The 25,738-nt window shown below is 35.7% G+C and overlaps 1 protein-coding gene across 1 annotated transcript in view; it reads right to left on the reverse strand.

Moving 5' to 3' along the window:
* Nucleotides 1–25,738, reverse strand: part of Hml (hemolectin) — a 271,917-nt gene that overhangs the window by 25,219 nt on the left and 220,960 nt on the right. Inside the window, exons 75-82 of the mRNA XM_083120321.1 lie at nucleotides 20,188–20,312; nucleotides 13,967–14,083; nucleotides 13,345–13,543; nucleotides 9,346–9,453; nucleotides 6,392–6,501; nucleotides 4,674–4,854; nucleotides 2,314–2,438; nucleotides 600–714 (exon numbers count right to left, since the gene is read on the reverse strand). Coding sequence (XP_082976447.1) covers nucleotides 600–714; nucleotides 2,314–2,438; nucleotides 4,674–4,854; nucleotides 6,392–6,501; nucleotides 9,346–9,453; nucleotides 13,345–13,543; nucleotides 13,967–14,083; nucleotides 20,188–20,312 — 1,080 coding nt within the window. The remainder of the gene's footprint in view (nucleotides 1–599; nucleotides 715–2,313; nucleotides 2,439–4,673; nucleotides 4,855–6,391; nucleotides 6,502–9,345; nucleotides 9,454–13,344; nucleotides 13,544–13,966; nucleotides 14,084–20,187; nucleotides 20,313–25,738) is intronic.

Genomic DNA, 25,738 nt, shown 5'->3' on the forward strand with positions numbered 1-25,738 from the left:
ATGCTTCATGTAGACAAAAAAATAATTTTTAATGCTGTCTAGTGATATTAACTAGTAAATGGTATTTTACAAGAAAAGCAATATGTGTACAAATGTTCTGAGCATCTACCATGATGAATTTCCTTCCATTATAGTATAGTATTAATACAATTAAATTCTACTCACATTTATTTACAAACAAAAATTACTACTGATAATGTTGAATTTCTAAAATAGCAAAACATGCTGTAGAATATATAACATAGTTAACAAGAAGATTTAGATCCTTTTTAAAGTGAATATAAAAAAACATGTCATATGAGTGAAAACCTTGGAAGCATATTACATTAAAATTTATATTTTATTAAGTACATAGCTTAAAAATGCTTAATTAAATTTATTTAAAGTTATTCCAGAGTTCTGCATAAAACAATGATAACAATCTATGACCACCATAGCTGTTCTAGAAAAATAACATGATTAATTAAAAAAAAATTCAGGTACAAGATATGTGTTACATGTTTCTAGTTTGTGAACTTTAGTTTAAATAATATAGTTTCAATTCAGGTTATGCAATACTGTTTAATGAAAGAGAAAGTATTAGTAATATAACTTCCTACCTGTGCAATTGCATACAGTACAATTGTCAGCATTCCAAACATCTCCAAAGTAATGATCTTCATCATCACATGGTTTACACATTAAAGTATCCACACATTCTCCATTCTTGAGGACCTATAGATCAATGCAAAATTAGAAATATTTATTCCATGTATACAAAAATCTCACATGCACTCAGAAAGAATGTAGTTATGATTTTCTTTTACAATATAATCGCGATAGAATGACATTCAAAGCATATTTTTGATATTGTTCTCAAAGAAATGCATGTCAAGAATGTGAAATAAAAATAACACAAAATATTACCATTCAGATCGCTTTGTATCTAAAAAAAGGTAAAGTTTTCCATGCTCGTTGCACTGTGCCATGAAGGCACATGTATGTGGATGTGGCCATTTTTCGGAGGTGATGTGATCAGCGCTGCACTCTGCCCACCTTTACCCCTCCAGGCTGTCCCCAGGTACCCATTTATTAGAAGCTTGGTGAAACCCAGAGCCATTTTTATGTAGCTAAAAGGTTAGAAAAATTTCCCCCTTAGATCACCCATCCCGGAAATCAAACCTGGGTCTCCTCTGTGGCACTCAGATACCCTACTGGTTGGACCACTGCAGCTCTTTTACATATAAATTTACAAATATTATATCTTAAACTCCTAACCTACATACTGCATTAATATTATGATAGTAGGGTGTAAGGAGTGACTCTATCTAGACACACCCAAATGTCAAACTAATGAGGCTCTGGTACCTGTCTCTGTGAGACTTGTGTTGTGTTCTGTCCAAGTGAGTTTGTGATTGCGTATCAATCCATAGGATTATTCTTTATTTTATTTTAACTTTCTCTAGAAGCTTCAATTCACCAAGGTTCATTCACTTGTTTCCTCTAGCTGTCCACTCCTCTCGGGTTTTTGAATTATGCGCAGTCGAGTGTTAAGCAGACTTCCACTTCCTGATATACTGAGGCTACAAGGCTTACAACAGGTAAACAAGTAGTAAGCTGTTTACAATAATAGGAAGGTAAAAACTCATGTATCAGCATATAGGAAGTCTGCACGGACTGGGGTTTAGAGGAGCGGACAGACTGGCAGGGGACTGACTTTTCAATTTGATAGAGACAGGCAAGAGCACTTAGAGGAGGAGAGCAGTCTGCCTGACTTAGGTGAACTACCTACTAAGCCTGGAGAAAGAAAAGTTTCATTTTACTCTTCGATATTAACTTCATCATCATTCTTCTAAGTGTAGACAGGTATTTATCCTAATCCTTACCATGTATGATTCGGATTGAAGGTTTTAAAATCCAACGTGTGACTATTTGCCATTTCTAGTTGTTTAACGTATTTTATTTCAGTTGTGCCTTTTGCTGCCAAGCATTTAACTTGTTGTTATGGCAAGTGCTTTCATCATTAATGAGGATGAGTGATGATTAGCTACATCATCCATTGGGAGTGGCAGGTTCAATCCCATCCTTCTTTAGAATGATACGAATAAAGAATAATCCTATGGATTGATACGATTGTCCATTTTCGTCCATCTTATCTTATCAACATTCATCTACATTTTTGCAATTAGCCAAAAGTGTTAGAAAAGTGAAGTACAATAAAACGAATTAGTCAATATTATGTTTTTTTCTTTCATTCTAATGAACTTCAGTAATAGGTTATGTAAAACACACCCACACTCTCACTCACACACAGAATCACACCCATGTACTTACCTGTCCCATAGGGCAGAAACATCCTTCTACAAGATCCAGACTACAGTCATTCAATGATACCTCAATTGAGTTATAGTTATCACACGTCTCCTGGCAATCTATTCCACAAGCATGATATTCAAAACCTACAAAAAAAAGTGTAAAGATAAATACAAAGATCTCTATGATTATCTATTTATATTAAAGCCCAACCCATACTACCTTAAACCAATATTGAACAACCCCCCTCCCCACCTCAAAATATTTAGCATGTTGGATTCATGCGAGTTCAGAAATAAAAATTGGCAACTCATTTTCAAATACTATTTCTAAGTTTTACAAAAATTAGGGATGGGACAGACTAATCGGTACTCTATCAGTATCGGCTTATATAGGCATATCGGTGTATTGGTTTATCGGTAAAATTACCAATAATTTTACCAATCCAATATATCGAAAAATATCTTATAATTTAGTGCAAAATTGTGCCGTTTTGTTATAATTTTTATGGATAATCTCCATGTCCCACTATTTAGAAAAGTAAAAAAAAAAAAGGTAAAGTGCTCCCCTGTGCTTAGCACCACGCCATGAAAGCGTGTAGGGGGTGTGGGGGTAACGCCCCAAACTTTCTTGATCTGGTCATTAGTGGGGGTGATGTGATCAACATCATGCCCCTGACTGCCTTTACCCCCCAGGGTTTCCCCCAGGTATCCAAGTCTTTCGACGCTCGGTGGGCACCGGGGCCGCTTCCAACGTTAGAAAAGTTCCCGGATTTGAACCGGCCGGGGATCGAACCCGGGACCTTGAGCATGGTAGTCAGACGCGTTACCGACTGAGCCACCGCTAGAAAAGTATATGTCCAAATATGCAACTTCATTTGCACTGAAGTCAGCTGGAAACAAACATTTATTAAGGAGGTCAATGAACCATTCAGGTTCTTCAAGAACCATTCGGAATTTTATATCGGATCAGTAGAATATCAGTTATCAGCATCGGTAAAATGTATATCAGAACTTGCCCATCCCTTACAAAAATACAACTTTTAGACAATGCTCAGAGATCCATTTCCTGGAACAATTGAGCAAAAGTTACAAATATTTACAATTTCTGAAACTTGTGTAAAACTGGTTTTACTCTTGAAATCACAGTCTGCCTGTGGGAGTGAAGCTGCACAATGGAATAGATCAGGTACAGTAGAGACAGTTTGAACAGAACAGCAATAGAAAAAACTGCCAGTGAGAGCATACACTGCCCAAAGAGTGGGCAAAGGGGCAAAGGAAATAGCAAGATGTCAGTGGAGAATGTGAGAAGAAGAGGACAGGTTCAAACGCCATGGAAAGAGAAGAATGGTGGAAGATCATAAGAAGATGGAATGCAGGATGACCTGAATGGAGGGAGGGGGGGAGGGGGGAGGTAGGGGCTAGATTCAAAATGTGGAGTGAAGAGAGCATCACAAATGTTGGAGTATTTGATGTGACCACCAATGGTAGTATTGCAACTAGATGTGCAATTATAGTGTTGCAGTATAATGATCCAAAATAATAATAATAATATAAAAAATTAAACTCACCAATAGAATCACTGACCCGACAATCAACAACACAGCCAATTACAGACAAAGGCTGTCACATGGTGTACAGCTTGATGCTTATTGTTTACAATACAATTCTCAGAAGTATTTGAATAGTACTGTATTCTGCAAATTAACAATGTTTTCAAAATCTCTTTCATCACTTTCTTATACCAGTACCATTGAACAGCCATGATAATCTTTAGAAAATATTTCATTTAGAAATATTATAATTAGATGTAAGCCAGACATAAAATAATGAAAATAGAAATATTATGTTAGAAAATTATGTATTTATAACTTAAGTGATACATATTATCAATGATTCTTGTAATGAAGATCATGTCTGAATGAGTTAACAAAAAAAAAAAAGGTGGGCATTTTCACATCATGACTGCAGGACAGGGGTTAAAAAGAATGGACTGTCCCAAATAAATCAGGACATCTGATAGTCTTGCATCAATGGTTATAAAACTAAAATTACAAATATTGCAGACTGCAGACTTCTGTAGCCTGCCTTTCACCATAAACAACCCATACACTTATGTTATCCACCACAAACAATTAAACTTAAAGGAACCAAAAAGCAAGGACAAAATCGAATTTCTTGTTAAGTATGAAAAATCGTCAATGTTATTTTCATAGATAGACATTAAAATATATCATAGTTCAAGGGGGGCCATAACTCCTTGTACCCCCTTTGGGTATGAGCCTGTGGCGAGGCTTAACTTTTGCACCAATATAGCCAGAGCCATGAAGAAAGGGGAGAATTTTTAAACTTATACATAACTAAATATTAGAGTATTCCCACCTGATGGACAAGTATATGGACAGAGATTGTCTGATCTCCAATTTATGCACAATCCAACTTCCAAGCATTTCTCAGCATAAGATTCTATAATGCGACATGCTGAAGCCTGTTGGTTGGTACTGTGACAAGCATCGAAGTGGCAGTCTTTGAGGAAAGGTTCTGGATCCACAACTGGATGACACTGAAAAGGCAATAACAATTATTTGAACAAATAAATGAAAATTTGAAATTCACTACATAATGGTAATACCCTAATTTAAAAACTTTACTGACAGACTATTGACATCCAATTTAATGGTGAGGTAATGAAATAAGCAATGGCAAATAATTGTCTGTCATGTTTATTACTTTAGTAATTAGTAGTTTTTGTTGTTGTTTGTGCATGCATTAAATATCACAGATGTAATCCACAAACGTGATATAATGGATGAAAATAAATCAGATGAAATCAAATCAAATGAGTCCTTGTATACAGGGCTTTTCAAAATGATTGTCAGTATTTTCTGAAGCTATTAATGATACTGTGTTATTAGAAAACTAATGTTGCCCCTGCACTCTATTTAGAAACTGACAAAGTTTATGTGTGTGTCTTGTTCTTAATATATAGTTGCATCAACACCCACCAGAGAGCAGTTTTGCACCTAGTGGTAGGCATGAACATTGAGGAAATGATTAATGTGAGTGATAACTTTGTTGGTAAACTGAGAGGCTAGATTTCATGTTTCTGATAAGGTATATAAACACAGTTTTCGAATTTGCAATATAGAAAATCTGTGTGTGATTGTTGAAAATGAGCAGAACTCCCCCAAAGTCAAACAGTGACTTTATTGACATTTCTTGACATGTTAACCAAATGGCTTATTGCACAGTTGAATGAGGACAGTTATACCTCCATTATGCAGTTGAATGGAGTCCCGCCATATTTTCACATGAGAGTGGTTCATCGAATTTAGAAAGAAAGATGACCAGAATCTCCTACCCTGCACCTAGCTCTCCTGACCTTTCACCCTGTGATTTTCTTTCCTTCTGGGGTTACATAAAGGATGCTGTTTGTGTTCCTCATCTACCACAGTCCACGCCTTCTCACTACCACTACCCACCATTTTGCAAAAACTGGCAGGTGTTGAAAAAACTATATATTAAGAACATTAGACACACAAAAACTTGGTCAATTTCATCAAACCCCGGCAATCATTTTAAAACCCTATTTCTCAAGTTGAAAATTACTCCCTCTGTCCCATAATTATTGTTTGGTACACCTTTGTTTGTTGTCCCATAATAATTGGTAATCGGCTGGGCGGTATTTGTTGCTCATTGCAATAAGGTTACGTTGTTCCTCTTCACAATCTTGAAAACTGATCTTCTGTGCCTCTCCTCCTGCGTGTGCTTTCCATCTGCCTCTTCGTCTGTAATTCCTGTACTACCATTTTGGCATACCGGACTATAATTATGGGACAGAGGAATTACATACTTATATTTTTTTGTCAGTTTTTTATATCTTTTCAACATTTAAGATTTGTTTCAAATATTCCCTTTATGTCAGGAAATCTAATCCATTTTATCTTTAGCATGTGACATTTTAAAAATATTCTGAGAACTGTGTGTTTGAAAACAATTAAAAATATCCTTGACAGTATTGCACGCTAGAGTGCATATTGTACATTTATAAAATTGAAATCATTTTTTAAACATATATCCTAACTTAATGTATACTTTACCTGTCCAAACAATTTTGGGTCTTGTATTGTCAAACATGGATCATTATCAGCTGGAATCTCTGTGCAGTTGCTAACTGAAAGCACCATGCATCTTTCTTCACTGCCAACAACTGCAATAAAATTAAATAATTACATTAGATAAAAGTATTAACACAGAGATATAGAAAAATGATTCGTGATAAGAGAAGCTTATTTAAAAAATTATATTAATTAAAAATTATGATTAACACATTTCTCTTTCATCAAATCCTTAATTCAATCTTTATGTACAGGTATATAGATATTTGTTAATGTGGTACATTGCGACTTTTACTTATATTCTTCACAATTCTTTTCCAATGCTATGTTACCAAACAGTTTTTTCTTTTTCTTGTATGTACGCATTGCTTGCATTGTAGAATTATTTTCCTGTAGTTTATGGTTATTACAAGCATCAGAAAACAGTTTTTCGTTGTGACGTTTCAGAACACACGCTTCCTTCATCAGACATGAAGGGAGCATGCATTCGCCTGAAACGTCACAACGAAAAACTGTTTTCTTATGCTTCTAATAACCGTAAACTACAGGAAAATAGTTGTTTCTTTAATATAGAATCCCCATTTAGTAATGGTGAAGCTATTGACCATGTGTGACAAAAGTCTTTCATGTGACTATTTAGGCAGGGACTACCCTTATTTCTGCACATAGGCAGCTAGCAAGTAGGTACAAAATGAGTGCCAAGTGAAACAACTCTGGAGATTTATTTCTCTTGTAGTTTACAGTTGTTACAAGCATGTAAACACAATTTTTGATGTAATGTTTTGGAAGAACAGTATTCATCAGACATCTTATGAAGGAAGTGTGTGTCCTGAAACGTTACAACAACAACAATGAAAAGGAGATGATACATGGTAATGTTCACACAACCTTCAGCTCTGGTGAGCTAACAAAACCTCTCACCAAGAATAAGAAACATATGCTGAAGACCCATTAATTTTATGCTTGTACAAGATCAAGTATTGGGTAGACCAACAGTAAATTATAACCAATGCAGTAGAATAGAAAAGTCTATTTAGCAGGGGTGTTTAAACTATTGGGTAGCTCATACAACCAACCTTTGTCCAATGATGATAAAAAATAAAAATGAAAAAGATGGAAAATAATACAGTAAAAAGGATAAAAATCTATAGTTAATAACTAAAATACGTCACAAATAGGAATAACCTATGTGTTTAATACTGTCTTATTTTAAAATTTTGAAAAAGTGGTAAAGCATTTTATGCACAGTTACAATGATAACTGATATTCTTTCTACCAATCCATTATTAAACGATGGACACTCCAAGAAGAACCAGAATGGTTCATCAACATTCTTAATTAATGTATGCAACTAGTCAAATGCAATAGGTTTCAGTTTAGGAAAAGGAATGCTATATTTAGGAATTTACTTTACAAGACCAGAGGTTACATAAGATTCTACCTTCATATTCATAAAAAAACAACAACAAAATTTACACTAAATTAAAGGCTATTTATGAACACAGCAGATCACTAAATTATTGAAAATTTTACACTAATATGCCTACAGTGGGAATCACTGATAGACTGCTGATTAATATGTTCTCTCCCTAGATTTTGTTAACAACACAGAAAATTTGGAAATTATTGTTAAATTTGAAAAGAATGAGTGAAAAATTTATGAATTTAAAGTACTAGTGTATAATCTGCAATGTATAAAAACTCTTTCTCTAAAGTTATGATTGATATTCTTCATTTATGTTAAAATATGGATATCCTTCTCGCTAATTCACATGCTATTGTATCATGCCGCAGGCATGAGTTGAACCTAGGATCCGGGCATCATAAACAAATAAGCTAATCATGTTATAAAAAGGGTCCCCCTGAAGCATTGAAAAAGAGCGTCTTAAAAGCTAATTACGACAGCGACCTTCAGTGAAGTTGGAAAACAACCGCTGACATTGCATTAGGCCGACATAGTACGAAAATCAGCATTTTTTTTTCCAGATTCGCCGTTGCCAAAGGACGCGATAGTTCGAATTTCATTTAAATAGATCACGAGAGAAAATCACTTACTTAGTTGTCTTCCGTTTTCCGTCACATGAAGTAGTTACAAAAGAACTCAGTTTCTAATTGTTTTCAGTTTACGTTGAATCCAGTTATCGCGAGAGAGCTCCACAGTTGTATTAAGTTTAGGAAAAGGAGCGAACGAATGATCGGGAAGTTAAAGTTTATCGTTTAGAATATCAGTCTATGAAAGTACAGAGTTTGGAGCCCGGAGTTGCTCCCTCGTCCGTTTTATTACAGAGTAGGGCTACATCGCAACGAGGACCAGCGGAGAAGAGATTGCAGCAGAACTACATTCCTTATGTCTTTCCTCACCCTACCTGTCCAGTCGATAGAAGTGTTTTTATAAGAAATCGTGTTTAGTGCTTCATTTATCAGGGGTGTCACCCCTTACCCTTTATGTTCCTCTTGCTTAGCAAGCAAGTGGCCAATGGCTGTCATAGTCTATCAACGATCCCCCAAATATTTGGTCTTTAGGTGCTATGTATAAATTGATGAACTGCACAATTTATCAATTTCAGTGCTAATGAAATTTCTTTACATGTAATCAGGTAGAAAACAGCAGAACGAGTTGTACACAATACTCCTAATTTCTAATGAACGAGAGAAAAAATATTTACATATAGGAAATGATTACAATTAATTTTATATTATACTGTAGATTTTGAAGTTAGCTAGTACCCCTACTATTATATTCTATAAATATTCAATCAGGGAGCATTATGAATAACAACTAAAGTAAATTTATGCAAATATGTTACTAAAATTAATATTTTGTGTCTCTTTTTTGTTTCAGCATATTTTCTGATATGTTTGATTCCTGACTTGACGTGTGCTTAACTAAAAATATATATTTAAAAATAACTAATAGTAGGCTTGTTCCTACTTACTTGGTGGGGGATTTTCAACCAGCCATGTTAGTGCAAAATCATCTGTATTAGTGGTGTATTCATTGTCACTAGTTTTGTGCTCTTCTGTAACTTCTTGGTTACAATTCCCTGTAAAAAAAAAAAATGAATAGCTTATGAAGTGCAAAAACAATTCCATAACTAAATAAAATCGAACTTTCCAAATAATTTTACAATAGAAATTCTTGTATTTGTATGCATGTTGTCATTAAGTAAGTATTTAATTATGTCACAATTTCAATGCGACATTAAGATCAATCTGCAAGGCCAGTTTAGGAACATGGCAGTATTAAATGTTCGGTATGTGCATTATACAAGTCAGCTGTAGGTAGTTTTTATACAGGGTGTATCATAAGTGATGGTCATAAATGAAACCAGAGATACATAGCGTCAAACACAGACAAAAGTTCCTCTTCCACTTTTCTGAGAGATGCTCAGTGTCGGAGCTAGACACCACCAAAAGTGTGGGATGTACAGTTCACACCTCTGTAGGACAAGTACTATGGCAGTTAGAAAGGCAGTTCCAAAGAAATCATAAAGGAATCTTATGCACTCTACCAGAAACACACCATGGGAGATCTGTGGGACTTAATGCGGAAGGAACTCCACATAGGAAATGGAAAGAATACATGAAAGGGGGTATCTGAGGAAGCAGGTGGACGTCAATTACATGATATCCAGATACCATTCACAATTACGGAAACTTGATAGACGAAACCGGGATAATTTTAGCATGGTTGCGTTGCCGGAGGGGCAATGGGTATAGCAACACCGACAGTAAATGCAAGGAAAGTGCTCATTGGCTTACGAATGTCATGGGAAAACATTGTGGTTGAATGTGACCTCACATGGGAAATAGTTTCAAGGAAGGTATTAAAAAAAATACCCTCAACACGTATGATACACTTTACTTCACAGGTAGAACACTGTACAAGAAGTTTCAGCAAGTGCTCAAAATGACTTCTGTTCATTTCCACACAATAGCGCAACCGCCGGTGTAGTGAATTCCACACTCTTTCCAATATCCTCAGTGTATTTCGTATTTGTACACATGCATCAATCACACGTTCCTCTAACTCGGCAACATTATCGACAGGAGAGCTGTACACCATGCTCTTCATTTGACCCCAAATACAAAAATCCAATGGTTTTAAAACAGGTGACCGTGGTGGGCACAATACAGGTCCCGCATGACCTATCCAGTGCCGACCATAGCGTCGCGTAAGGTGCCGCCACACAGGTAAAACAAAATGTGCTGGTGCCCCATCGTGCATGAACCACATACACAACCGCTGGTGAAGGGGAACATCTTCCAGGAGGCATGGAAGATGATTATGTAGGAACTGAAGGTACCCACAATCATTGAGTTTGGGTGGCAGGATGTGAGGTCACAATATGAAATCACCTACTACACCCATCCCCACATTCAAGGTGAAACGTTGCTGATGTCGTGACTCAAACATTTCATGGGAATTTTCGTCACACCACAAGTGAGTATTATGAAAATTCACAATTCTGTCATGAGTGAATCCGGCTTCGTCTGTGAACAAAATGTCACCTAAAAAGCGTTGGTGTAATGCAAGTTTTTGCAGCATCCACTCACAAAACCTAACCCTGGCCTCGCAATCCGTTGCTTGGAGACCTTGTACGTATTGAAGATGGTACGGGTAGAGCAACTGGTGGTGTAAAATGCAAAACACTGCTGTGAGAAACACCTCGGTCCTGTGCCGCAATCCTCCTGGTTGACATTCCTGGTGCTTCTTCAACATGCTGTAAAATGCTTTCCTTTTCTTCCACTGCGATACGTGTTGGCTTACCACTTCTTTCTCCATATTCAAATGCCCCTGTTCTCGGAGGCGTTGGTGTAACCTTATGAACACAAAACGATCAGGGTACCGTCGGTGAGGAAAAGCTTCCTAGTACAGGTGTGCAGCCTCCACTGCATTGCCATCTGCTTTCCCGTAGAAGAAATGCATGTCCGCATATTCCTCGTTAGTATACACATGTTCCATTTGAACCACGAAGTACATGCACTTCACTGACAGACATGTTGTATGTATTCCGTCTCGAACAGACATATTTACTGAACTACGGCTCAGTGTGCCTCCTAGCCTTGATGCAAGTCACGCTGCCCCCTGACGGTAAGGATAGGAATTACGCAAATTACGTATTATGTAATACTAGTAGAACACGTTGTATCTTTTACGTGATTCAAAGGCACCTACAGTATGAAGTAAAGTGATTTCCAATAATGTCATGTACGTTTCGATTAGGGATGGTATCGAGATGAGACGAGACGAGACTTTCCTTGGTCTCGGTCTCATCTCAAGTTCAAAAGGGTGATCTTGTTCTCAGTCTCCTCTCGTGTACTAGGTGGCCATCTCGGTCTCGGTCTCACCTCAAGCATGTCTTGAGGGTGGTGGTCTTGTTCTCGTCTTGTCTGCAGAGAGGCAGTCTCGTTCTTGTCTTGGTCTCAAATTCTTGACAAGACCAAGACTGGTATCGGGCTTGGTCTTGTCACGTGCCCAATCAGCAGACACAATCACAAAGGCGAGATGGAATAGTAAACGGGAGCGACAACAGATGGCAGCATGCCAAAGAATGAGAAAGAGATTTGATTGTGGAAATCGGAAGAAATTATAATAATTACAATATAAACAAATGAAGCGTATAAGAATGTATGGAAGAAATAAATGACACATTGTAAATAGCAAATTATCATGATAAAGGATATATTCATATACGTAAGATTAAGGAAAGTCACAGTAATTTATGTTAATTATTATAAATTCGTTGCAGAAACATGATGCAGACTGAAATGTTGTTTTTTTAGGGAACATCACTATTATGGGAAAAAAATTCCTCCTTACCCCCTCCCCCTGGAAAAAAATACCTTGCTTGCCCCTCCCTGGAAAAAATCCTGCGGACATCCATGGCCCTAATTATAACATAAAATAGCTATTAAAAATGAATGAATAAAATAGTCATTAATTCACTTTAATAAATATTCACAATGACAAGAACCTTATTTGATATTAAAATGATAACCATCTTGTTAATTACAATTACAAAATTACAATACAGTATTAATACCATTGCTACGCTATACTTTATTAAGTAGGTGCACACAGCATAGAATTAATAAGAACAAGAATATTGGTCGATGATCTGTTGTTCTCTATGCTTTTCTTAATGCAAGAAACTTCTGCATTATGCCAAAAAGAGTCTTGAAAATCAATTATCAGTTTCTTCTGGAGTATTTTGATTATATTGCAATTAATTCCATTACAGCAAATTATTAGCCAGCCTTTGTGACATGATAGCATAGCATGTTATGATGTCAAATGTTCTAAATTCTAAGTTCTATCTCCAATGTTATCTTGTTTTATGCCAGTAATCCAACTGTTTTCACATATATCTAGAAATTGCTGGAAAATTTGAAGTTGTCAGTCTTCTGTTTTTGTTTTACTTGCATGCCTGCATTGGTGTTTTATTTCTATCGTATTCAATTAACATATAATAAATATATACAATAAATAAGTATTGTTATGGTAAAACAGGAAAAATTTTCAGAATAAACCACTGGTACTTAGTAAGGCACTGATGTGTGTTTGTGCTATCATTTTATTTCATCATTCATCATTCATACTCACCATTTAGATTAACCTAGGCATTATATCACTTTTTAGTAAAATACTTTATAGTAGTTTATAGTATAATGTAAACTAACCAAAATAGCAACAGAATAAAACATAGACAAATTATATTAAAAATGCAAAAACAGTAAATGAATATATTTGCTTGTAAACATGGTACGAACAAACACACACGTGACACTTTTCAGTAACTACAAACAAAAAATTTCAGAATATTTTATATAATATTAATTTTAAAAATATTATTGCAGTCATGTATTAAAACTTAATGTTAAATGACAATATCTTTATTAAAAGTACCTAGTTCAAATAAATTTTAACTTACCACAAAGGCCCTCTGTTCTATTATAGTAAATTTTGGATGGCAATCGAACAGCAAATCCAAAATTTGAAATTGTGTAAGTCACTTCCAATTGTATCTTTGGTATTAAGAGTGTAACCTGTCTCTTCAGATCTCTTACTGACAACCACTCTGATTGATATGGGAAATTTGTGATTATCTGGTCATCGATGAATACATCCAACTGATAAGATATAGAAATAAAATATACAAATATACAAATTCATCACAATTAGACATAAGTTGCAGAAAAGTGATGTAAAATAACCTACTTGACTCAATCAGTAATACATATTAACACTGGTCAAAGTAAACACAAGTGGAAAAATTCCAGCAACTATCTTAACTTCTTGCACATTGCCAACATCTTACTACCTTCTACATAAAATTCAATGAATTGTTGGTTAAAAGGAAACCCAATGGAAAAATTGATGTGCAAATTTACACAAATGAAAAAGTAATTTGAATGTTCAACTTTTATTCATCAACTTAATTCCAATTAGAAAATATGACATACAAATTTTATGAATGCGTTTACTTTTAACTTAAAATATTTATACATTTGCATTTATATATAATAAAATTGGCATTATTTTTCTTTATATACCTTCTTGGGTTCAAGGGCCCGTGTTATGTGAACAACGTGATCATCATAGAGGACAGTTACTGCTTCTGCACAAGTAGTACCAGGCTCATCTCTACATTCATTGTTTGTTACAAGCACCTGTTTAAATAAATGCAATAATATTATTATAGAATTAAAAAATCCTCTCATTATATTACATGCAAAAGTAATCATTCTTTGTTCACTTTCTCACTTAAACATGTCATATATTACAAATTAATCATTCAGATTTTTGCAACACCTTTACTAGAAATATACATATTGATTTATGTATTGATTTATTGTTGCTATTTTTAAAACTGTTGTTGAAGTCATTTTCTGAACATTTATAGTTCAATAATTAAAATATAATACATGTATAAAGTATTCTTCTATCATTCATTTTTATAAAAATTAACCTGCTATGATTATAGGACTTCTGTAATGTTTATTACAATTATTACAATAACGAAGCAAAAGAAAATTAAGAACACATTTTCTTAAAATAAAATATAGGGTTTGATTCCATGTAGGTCAGTCCTTGTACATAAACCTAGCTTTATCCAAATGTTATGGCCAGAAATTGACATTAGTAATCATCAGTCTTGAGCATAAAAGGAACTCTTATTAATATGTGCATATTTCCACAAAATCACAATGTCCAATGCTTTTCTTAAGAAAGATTAAAGGAAATGATAAAACCATGGCTCCTTGGTGGATGCCAGAGTTTATGGAGCAGGACGTGGCTAGCAAAGAAAATGTGACTCGTATGAGTTTTCATGTGTATTCAAGGTTTCACACGAAGTCCAAATTGATTCAGGGGTTTCACATGCACAATGCAGTTTACATGTGTTCACCAGTTTCTCACATGTAGAGGAGATAGTAATCACACTGAGAGCTGGCAAGAGGACAACCTCAAATGCATATCTGAAGGGCAAGACAACAAGAAACGGACTTACGCAAAAATGAATACTGAAGCAGAAGGGGTTACTTGAAGGTTAGGACAAGTATCAAGACAATCTTAAAGAATCTATATAAAAATCCTGCCTTTAAGGAAACAGCATTCTGTGCTAGGAAAATTTTGGTCGACCACAGGCTGTGGTCACAGCAAGTTTGCTTTGGCCTAGTTACCAATTTCTCCACCAGGTGGCAGTAGATCCTTAGGAAAATATTTGGACCTAAAAGGGATGAGGAGACAGGTGAGTGGAGAAGGTTACATAATTTAGAACTACATTATTTGTATTCATGTCCAGATATTATTAGAATAATTAAATCAAGAAGACTTAGGTGGGCAGGGCACGTGGCACAAATGGGAGAGGAAAGAGGAGTTTACAGGATTCTTGTTGGGAAACCTGATGGTAAGAGACCTTTAGGAAGGCCAAGACGAAGATGGAGGGACAACGTTGAGATGGACCTAAGGTAAATAGGTAGGGATGGAAAAGAGTATATAGAACTTGCTCAAGATAGGGAAAGATGGAAGGCCTGTGTTGCTGCAGCCATGAACCTTCGGGTTTAAGAAGGCTAGGGAGTTAGTTAGTTAGTTAGTTAGTTAGGTGGCAGTAGTGTACTAACATGGCATTGTCAGGTGAACAGACAGTTTTTTGTGTCCTGCAATTACAATTGAAATGTGGTTTTCTGTGGGGTTATGTTAAATATTGTGTTTACATGTCTCCTTTACCAAGATATTTACCAGAGCTTTGACAAGAATCATGGATGCAGTTGCTACCACGATGTTGATATGGTGAAATGTGTATGAGAGGAGCTAATTACAGGATTACTGAAAAGGTTGACCAGGTGAGTTATGGAAAGGATTCCAAGCTTTTGCGCTAACACCACTCTCATCTTTTCATTCATAAAGGACCCTTCATTTTCCAGGTGAAGGGTACCCTGAAGATGAGAGTGACGTTAGCTCTCGAAAGCTTGGAATCTTTTCCAGCTCACCTGGTCAATAGCCCGAGAGAATCTTTTCATCATTCATTGCCAGGAAAGTTTCAAGACTTACTACAGGATTAATGTCTGCCGAGTCACCAGGGGAGGGGGATATCTAATATTTGTAAGATTTATTTATTTATTTATTTATTGAATTTTCCCAGTACAGCAGAAGCCATTTTAAACCAGAAAGAACAACAGTAAAACAATAGACTAAGATTAAAACACAAAATAAAGCATAACATAAAATAAACAAAAATAAAACAAGCCAAAAAAGTACCAAGGTAAAAGATCAGTTTCACAAAAGCACTACTTATGTACAATTTTTTCAATGTTGCTGATAAAAGATGGATATGAAGCGAATATATCTATTTGGTTTGAGATTATATTGAACTGCTTAGGTAGCCTATGGAATAGTGATCGTTGTACGAGTGAGAGCCTGGGAGTTGTAGTGTGGAAAGTTTCCTTGCTCCGTGTTTTATGTCTAGGTACTCTGAGGGAGAGTTTGTGGAGTGGGATGCTGCATCTCAAGTTTCCATTAATGATCTTATATAACAATTTCATATCTGCAACGTATCTACGAGTTTCTGGAGTATTAATATGCAGATTTACAAGCAGATCTCTCCTAGGCAGATGTCTCAGGGCAGGCACTCTATATCGAACGATGGAGAGGAAAAAGCTGAGAACACGCTCGATCTTGGAGGTATGAGAATGGGCAGCCATGTTCCAGATTGGTGAACAATATTCTAGAATGGGGGACACAAAAGTCTTGAAGTAAATGGAAAGTGCTTTCGGGTTATTGATTTCGGTGAATCTATAAAGTAGGCCTAGCATCCGCATTGCCTTTTTTGTGATGGTTGATATGTGATTATCGAAATTTAGTTTTGAATCTATGAGAATACCTAGATCTCGGTGTTGTGCTTCTTTTTCTAGAGGGAGGTCGGTGAGTGTATAATTACCTTCAAGAATGTTTTGTTTCAATGAAATTGTCATATAAGAGCATTTAGAAGGATTTGTGGACAGTTTCCATCGCTTACACCATTCAGAGAATCTGTTAATGTCATTTTGGAGAATTTGCATGTCTGATGGCTGTTTTATTTCTCTCATAATCTTGCAATCATCAGCGAACATTAGAATTGTGCTTGAGATGGGGGAATTAAAGAGGTCTGTGAGATCATCCAGATATAATACAAATAACAGAGGACCAAGAACGCTTCCTTGCAGCACACCAGATATAACAGGAAGCCAGTTAGAATTAGTTCCAGGAAGTATAACACGTTGTTGTCTGTTTCTTAGATAGTCTTTCACTAATTTTATCGTGTTTCCAGTTATGTTAAATCTGTTAGATAATTTATGAAGTAAGTAATGGTGATTCACTGAATCAAAAGCTTTGGACAGATCAAAGTACACAACATCTAACTGATTACGATTAGTAATTGCGTTTATGGCACAGGATTGCATAGAAGACAGATTGGTAAGGCATGAAGAATTTGGAAGAAAGCCGTGTTGTGCTGGGTTAATGTAAGGGGAAGTGAATTTCAGAAGTCTTTTTTTCAGAATTTTTTCACAGACAATAGCAAGTGTGGAAAGGAGAGAAATGGGCCTATAACATGTAGTATCGTTAGCATTGCCAGATTTAAAAATAGGAATGATATTTGCTTTCTTCCATTGAGTGGGAAAGCAGCCTTCAGAGAAGCACCTATTGTATAACATTGCAAGAGGAGTAGCTAGTGAATGAGCTGTTTTTTGAAGGAAAATAGTAGGAATATTGTCTGGTCCAGATGTTCGGTGAGAAGAAAAGGATGTAAGGAAGTGCAAGACTTCACCTGGTTCTGTAAAGACGGTAGAAAGAGAGTGAGAGCAGATAGATTTGATAGGCGGATGATCTAAAACATCATTTGAAACAAAATTATTTTGAAATGTTAGATTGAATAGTTCAGCTCTATCATTACCAACAGCTGAAATTTCATTGTGTGTTACTTCTAAAGGGATGCGCTTGGCTTGTCTCCGTGAATTTATTAATGTCCAGAATCTCTTTGAATTAGTAAGGAGTTCGTTTGTGACTGTGTTGACATATTCGGTGTATTTCTGTTTCATAAGGTCTTTACTATGCGTTCGAAGTGCTTTGAAAGTGTTGTGTGTGTGGGGATTGGGGAAACGTTTCCACAGTTGCCATGCTCTCTTTTTGTTATGTAACAGATGCTGCAACTCTTTATCAAACCAAGGGGGGAACCTTTTACTTTTCATTGTTTTATGTGGCACATAGTCCTGAATTAGGGCATGAATCACGTCCGTAAACAGTTCAACAGCCTCGGTCACGGTCCCTTCGGAGAGCAGGTTCCAATTGAAAAGGTCAATGGCTCGACGGACGGCGTCCCATGGCGTTTTCTTCAACAAGGGAGTCTTATGCCTGGGGGGTGCAGAAGGGGAGCTTCGCGCTTTCACTGGAATTTCGAAAATAGCACAAAGCGACTCGTGGTCTGACTGAACGAGATTCAACGAGGGTGTGACCTCACAGTTTTCAAAGGAGGAGAGAATGTAATCAAGGTTTTTGTCCTTCCTGGTGTTGTGCATATTGTGCTGAAGAAGTCCTAATCCATGAATAAAATTGTCTAAGAACCAGTCTTCGTCTCCAGTGGTTGGTATGCCATTTACAGGATTATTCCACTTTATATGCATATTAAAATCCCCACACAAAATAACTTCGTGGCTGGATAGAGCTGCCAGAGTAGATTCATAGCAACACTCTAAGAGTTCTTTGGGACTCTGCCTATGAGGCCGATAGAAACAACCTACAAGCATTTTTCTATGGTGGATTGTACTTACTTCTACCCAGAGTAATTCGCAGTCTCGTTGTAAATCCAGTCGTATCTTGCTGGGCCACTTCTTGTTCACACACACCATAACACCACCACCCCCACGCATTTCACGATCTTTGCGATAAACATTGAACTGCTCATATAGCGGAATTTCAGCACACGAGATATCAGAATTGAGCCATGACTCACTAAAGCACACACAGTCGTATTCGGAGAACTCGGCCGTCATTAGTTCACAGTCCAAAAACTTATTTTTTAGGCACTGCACGTTTTGATAGTAAAGGTGAAATGCACTATCACTTGATGTTGTCATCCCTGTAGACGTCCCTGGTCCAGGTTGAAGTTCGACGTCTCCATGGAGCAATAGCAGGAGAAAGAGGTGCTGGAGCATGCACTTCCTGGCGGAGGTTCCGGGCGAGGTTTTCCTCAAAGCGTCCTTGCACGCGCTCGCCCCTCGAACAGCACAAAGCGTTGGGAAAGCACTCAGAGTTTTCAAATAACTGTCATAGAACTGATCTGCACATATGTTCTCATCGTCAAATGCAATTTCACAAGGCGGAAAACACTTTTTCACTACGCAGATTCGTACTATCACAAGCGCAAAACAGATAAAGAGCGGAGCTACAAATTTCGCACGGCCTGCACTCGACGCCATCTTGTTCCTTAGCTTAAATACTTTGATATTTAATCTTGTCACTGGCATGTTCTCACCCCTGTGGCTGAGTTGATCCCTGAGATACTAGCTTCCCAAATCCAAGGGACTTATGAAAAGCCCTGTATCAAGAAAGAGATTAATACATATTCTTAAAAATATTTAAAAATACAAAACTTCTTGTACTTACGTTTAGGTGAGTATCTATTTTTTTCTGAACAACCTTTCGGGAAACTACTGTTCCCTTCCTCAGTTTTTTTTAAGGCTATCTACAATACTCCATAGCCATGTCAAATAGCCTAAAAAAAGAACCTGAGGGAGTTCCCGAAACATCGTTCGGAAAAAATAGATACTCACCTAAACGTAAGTACAATAAGTTTTGTATTTTAAAATATTTTTGAGAGTATGTATTAATCTGAAAAGTGAGTAATTCGCACAACCATAAGTTATGAAATCAAGAAAGAGTACAAACAGTTATTGAGAATTCTGAATTCACCCCTTCCCCACAAATTTTCCAACACAAAATAGAAATTCATTATATCTTTGTACACACAGAATATGTAGTATTATAGGAACTCAGTGAAAAGTGGCATTCTGTGTCATTACTCTACCACTCAGCTAGCAAGCAGCCCTGACTTCAACTGATCTTGCATAGTTCTTTTTAACTGAGTGGAAATTGTTCCAAACAATCAGGGCACAAGATTAAAAAATATTTAATGCCCAAAATGATAGTGGTGTGACAAATCAGTTTTCTTTTAAAAACAAGACATTCAAAAGCAATAAAACTTAAAATGTCTAAATGAAAAATATTGCAAAACACTCACTTGAAAGTCATGATCATCAATGTTTGAAATATCTCTTGCAACTACGTAAGTACAATTGCCATTAAATGTAAATGGAACTTTATTGAATGAGGTGTAATGAGGATCTCCTTGGGCTTTGCACACACCTGTAATGAAAAAAAACAAGAAAAATTATTATAATGATTATAAATATGGAAAAACTAGTACTCACTTTATCCCCAAAACTGTTTTTTTCTTTTTTGTTCAATGATTATATTAGAAGCAAAGTTGCTGGATGGAAGTTGGTATTGGTTGTGCATAAACCCTGCCTTTAATAAACCTCCATAGAAAGAAATCGTACAGCGTAATATCCGGGGAACAAGGGGGCCAAGGAAAAATATGATTTTTTTTGTGGAAAATCCTTACATGATGGAGGCCATATTTGGAATAAGCATATCAAAAAGATTGTAATTTTAACTCACATATCAAAAACTGGGACAGTTTTTGCCTCTCTAACAGTGTTTGCTGCAACCACGAAAGTTGAAAAATAATTTTTTTATTGACATTTATAACCACACCATTCATTTGTGTATACCCTGTATATGAATGTACACTATCACTATCATATTTATATTTTTACACCATCTGTTTTCTCTTCATGCACTATTACAGGCATATTTCATTTTTGACAAACACGAAATGTGAAATAGCACATTATAATGTTCATTTTTCATGTTTTTCAAAGGTATGAGGTGCATTTTCCTACCAATGATATGTCACAAAATGATGCGAAATGAACAGCAAAATGTGAAATATACTTATAAACACAAAATTTAGAGTTTATTTTACGATGTGACAGTTTCTGAATTATCCTGTGATTTATGCAATTCACGGAAAATCGATTAATTCTGTTGTACATATTTGAGAAGCAAAAATTGGCTCATGTACACAGGAATAAACTTAATAGTCTGATAACTACATAAATGTTCCATTAGAAGAAAAGTGTTTATTCTGTGTAATAAGCAGGGCTTGAAAAATCCCAGTTGCCAGCTCACCATGGCAACTAAAAATTTCAGCCTGGCGACTGTGATCTTTTGCAGTAATATTGCCATTTTTTTTAAGTTTGCATGTATGAAATTTTGAAGATTCTAAGTTCAAATTGCAGTACAGCGTAAGTTAGCAAATAATTTTTTCATCAACATTGAGAACATTTCATAGAATCAGTAACTTATTCCTTGCTCTTTGTCCCCTAACCCCAAATTTTCTGCTTTTTCGAGCACTGGTAATAAGTATAGTTTTTAAATCAAATTTCAGGTTAATATGTGGGTCAATCCATATGAAGTCATACAACATGGTTGCTTGACCATTTTTAAAAAAGTTTATTTTTTGTGTGGGGTGAACCTCATATGTTGACAGTTCAGAACCACTGTTATTTTATTTTTACTATCACCGATTTGAAGATGGTGGGCATTCTTTTATCATGGCGCCCGTCATTTTCTCCATTCGTAAGCATCAGCGGCAACTTTTTATCTCAGCTCTGGTAAGTCCTACGACAATTAGACAAAATCTGTTATGTTAAGCACATTATAAGCTACAATTATATTTCTGTGTAATTTTCTAAATATTATTTCTTCATAATGAATTTTAAGGTCAAAATTGTGTATTTTAATCGCTCAAAATGACATTTTCGGACATTTTTTTGGGGGTGAAGGCAGTTTGTTTGACACTTGATTTTTTTGTGCAAGTACCTGTATACCAATAGAGTATGTCAAAATTATTTGAAGCTTGATACTTTAATATTTCTTTTTCTACAGGGTCATAAACATGTACTTTTTGTTAAAAAATTCCAAGTTCAGGGTTAAATTTCTCTGGTGGGCAGTTGTTTAAAAATCTGAAATTTGTACACAATACAGTACTCCATGATAAGTAACTTCAGTAAAAATTTTGAGTTTGAGATTTAATTGGTTTAAGAGATACAAAACTCGTGAAAAATTCAATATTTTGTATTAAATATGGTATGCCTAATTTCATTTTTTATTAACATTTTATGTTAAAATTTTGCAAATTGTAATTTGGAATGTCAATGAACAACATTTCAATCCTGAAATGGATCTACAATGAAGTATATATACGAGGGCGTGCTGAAAAGTAAAGCATCCTATGTTTTTTATTTTCTTTGTTACTTTGTAAACGCATTTTGGATTTTGAGCAACCATACATTGCACTTATAAGACTTTCCAGCTTCTCCATTGAAGGTTTCAAACTTCTATTGCCAAGGGATGCTGAACTATTGCAAGGAAAATGGCAGCATGTAACCATGCAATGTCGGTGGACTGCCTGAAGTAGCGTGCCGTGATTGAGTTTCTAACCGCCGAAAATGTGCTACAAATTGACATTCATCTGAGACTGAAGACATTTTATGGGGATGAATGTGTAGACATCAGTACTGTGCGATCTTGGGCTCTTCATGTTTGTAAAGAAACCCCAAGCTGAACACGATTCCGATGACCTCCATCAGTTGCAGTTCGCCGCCTTTCACTCCATTCTCTCACATAGCTGAGATTTCTTCAGCTGGGGGTTTTCTTTAAGAGCATGATAAACTCAAGATCGCACAGTACTGATGTCTATACATTCATCCCCATAAAATGCCCTCAGTCTCAGATGAATGTCAATTTGTAGCACATTTTCTGTGGTTAGAAACTTGATCACGGCACGCTACTTCAGGTGCTACACCGACATTGCATGGTTACATGCTGCCATTTTCCTTGCAATAGTTCAGCATCCCTTGGCGATAGAAGTTTGAAACCTTCAATGGAGAAGCTGGAAAGTCTTATAAGTGCAATGTATGGTTGCTCAAAATCCAAAATGCGTTTACAAAGTAACAAAGAAAATAAAAAAAACATAAGATGCTTTACTTTTCAGCACGCCCTCGTATATATACTTTATTGTAGATCCATTTCAGGATTGAAATGTTGTTCATTGACATTCCAAATTACAATTTGCAAAATTTTAACATAAAATGTTAAAAAATGAAATTAGGCATACCATATTTAATACAAAATATTGAATTTTTCACGAGTTATGTATCTCTTAAACCAATTAAATCTCAAACTCAAAATTTTTACTGAAGTTACTTATCATGGAGTACTGTATTGTGTACAAATTTCAGATTTTTAAACAACTGCCCACCAGAGATATTTAACCCTGAACTTGGAATTTTTTAACAAAAAGTACATGTTTATGATCCTGTAGAAAAAGAAATATTAAAGTCTCAAGCTTCAAATAATTTTGACATACTCTATTGGTACACAGGTACTTGCACAAAAAAATTCAAGTGTCAAACAAACTGCCTTCACCCCCCCCAAAAAATGTCCGAAAATGTCATTTTGAGCGATTAAAATACACAATTTTGACCTTAAAATTCATTATGAAGAAATAATATTTAGAAAATTACACAGAAATATAATTGTAGCCTATAATGTGCTTAACATCACAGATTTTGTCTAATTGTCGTAGGACTTACCAGAGCTGAGATAAAAAAGTTGCCGCTGATGCTTACGAATGGAGAAAATGACGCGCGCCATGATAAAAGAATGCCCGCCATCTTCAAATCGGTGATAGTAAAAATAAAATAACAGTGGTTCTGAACTGTCAACATATGAGGCTCACACCACACAAAAAATAAACTTTTTTAAAAATGGTCAAGCAACCATATTGTATGACTTCATATGGATTGACCCATGTGGCTCTAACTATTACTACCACTTCTACATATGATACACCTGGTTATTGTGAGAGACAGGGATGTAGCCACGCTGATGTGTCTGAGGGGAGGGGGCAAATTTGTATATACATGTATATTCTAAGCAAAGTGGATTGATTTAAATCAGGTTGATTTAAATCACGATATAAATCTTGTTTTAAATAATTTACAGAATAATGTACAGTCACAGACACTTCTGGGTTGTACTGATTCCATTGAAAATCAATGTGTTTGTTTCAACCCAGAAGTGTCCCTGACTGTACATAGGTATTTTGTAGATATCAGAATCACTTTTGGTGAAAGTACATTAATCTCGTAATTATTTCATGGTGTTTATTAGGATCTAAGAAAGGAAAAGAAAGAAAATCAAATACATGTACTGATGGTGTGAACCTTATACAAAATGAAATGTAAACACACATTGTCTTGATTGATTGATTGATTTGGTGTTTTAAGTCCACTTTATGCACAGTAAGACTAATCGGTTGGTTGGTTGAGTTGGTGTTTTAAGTCCACTTTATGCACAGTAAGGTTAATCGTGACTGGTCCTACAGTTTAAAGTGGGATCCGAAACACTTGGACATCCACCAGGTATCAAACCCGGAACCCTTGGTTACAAGGCGACAACACTACCACTGCGCCATCGGGAAGGCTCTAAGACTAATCGGGACTGGACCTACAGTTTAAAGTGGAATCGAAACCACTATGTGCCTCCACCGGGTATTGAACCCAGGACTCCTTGATTACAAGGCAACAACGCTACCACTGCGCCATTGGGGAGGCCCTCTCTCTTGATTGAAAATTTAATAATTTTATAATTTTTATAGGCAAAAATAGCAAACATTTTGTGTAGAAAAATGTACAAAATACTAATCATGTTAAACCATAAAAAATTAATGTGTCATTATCATTAAACTGTAAATAAACATGGCATCTGATATTTTTCAAAGTACCATTAAAAAAACTCCAAAATCCAGCTACAAAGACTATAAAAATATTTAAGTTAATATTTTAAGTTACAATTTTATAGTACATCCATAATGTTTTATTTTCACTGGAAGAAAAGTTATTGGAATTATTATAGTTTCATTAACACAATCAACAAACATTCCATAGTAGGTACAGTATCAGAAACTGAAAAATGTATATTTACATATATTTTTTTTATTTTGCTTTAATCAAACTGTTCAAATATTTACAGGGCCATTTACTAGAAAAAACCTTTCCATAAAAGACGTATATCTATATTCTATATGTATGGTGCAAAAACCACATAAGCAATTTTAAGTGTGTTTAAAAAAAATATTTAAAAAATCGATTTAAATAAAAAGTATCTGATTTAAATTTAAAAAATCAACAAAAATGATTTTTTAAATAACAATAATGATTTTTATCCACCCTGATTCTAAGCCATGGATTTGGGATGGGGAGGGTATGTGGATGTTTCAGAGAGGCCAGTGTTCTTTCTGCCCCCCCCCCCCCCCCCCCGCAGGTTAAGAGTGGGAGAATCCTTCCCCAAATATATATTTATAGACAGATATCTGATTTCACCAATATACTGATAACACTGATGTGCCTAAATAGGGTACTCAGTTCTCAAAATGTCAGACACAATCTACAGTCTCACCTGGCTGATCACCAGGAAATGTCTGTTTGAATTCTGTCAACAGGAAAGCTTTAAAGTATCCATTAATTGATTATCTCAGATGACTCATTTAGAGGTAGATAACACCAATGTTGGAAAAATAGTCTTCAAGGAATAAATGATAAATATGATAGGCATACAATAATTGGTGTTAAAGGTATAATTTGTTGCAAAACTTGAAGTTA

The sequence above is a fragment of the Lepisma saccharinum genome, chromosome 4, assembly GCF_977018435.1.
Source record: "Lepisma saccharinum chromosome 4, izLepSacc3.1, whole genome shotgun sequence".
NCBI lineage: Eukaryota > Metazoa > Arthropoda > Insecta > Zygentoma > Lepismatidae > Lepisma > Lepisma saccharinum.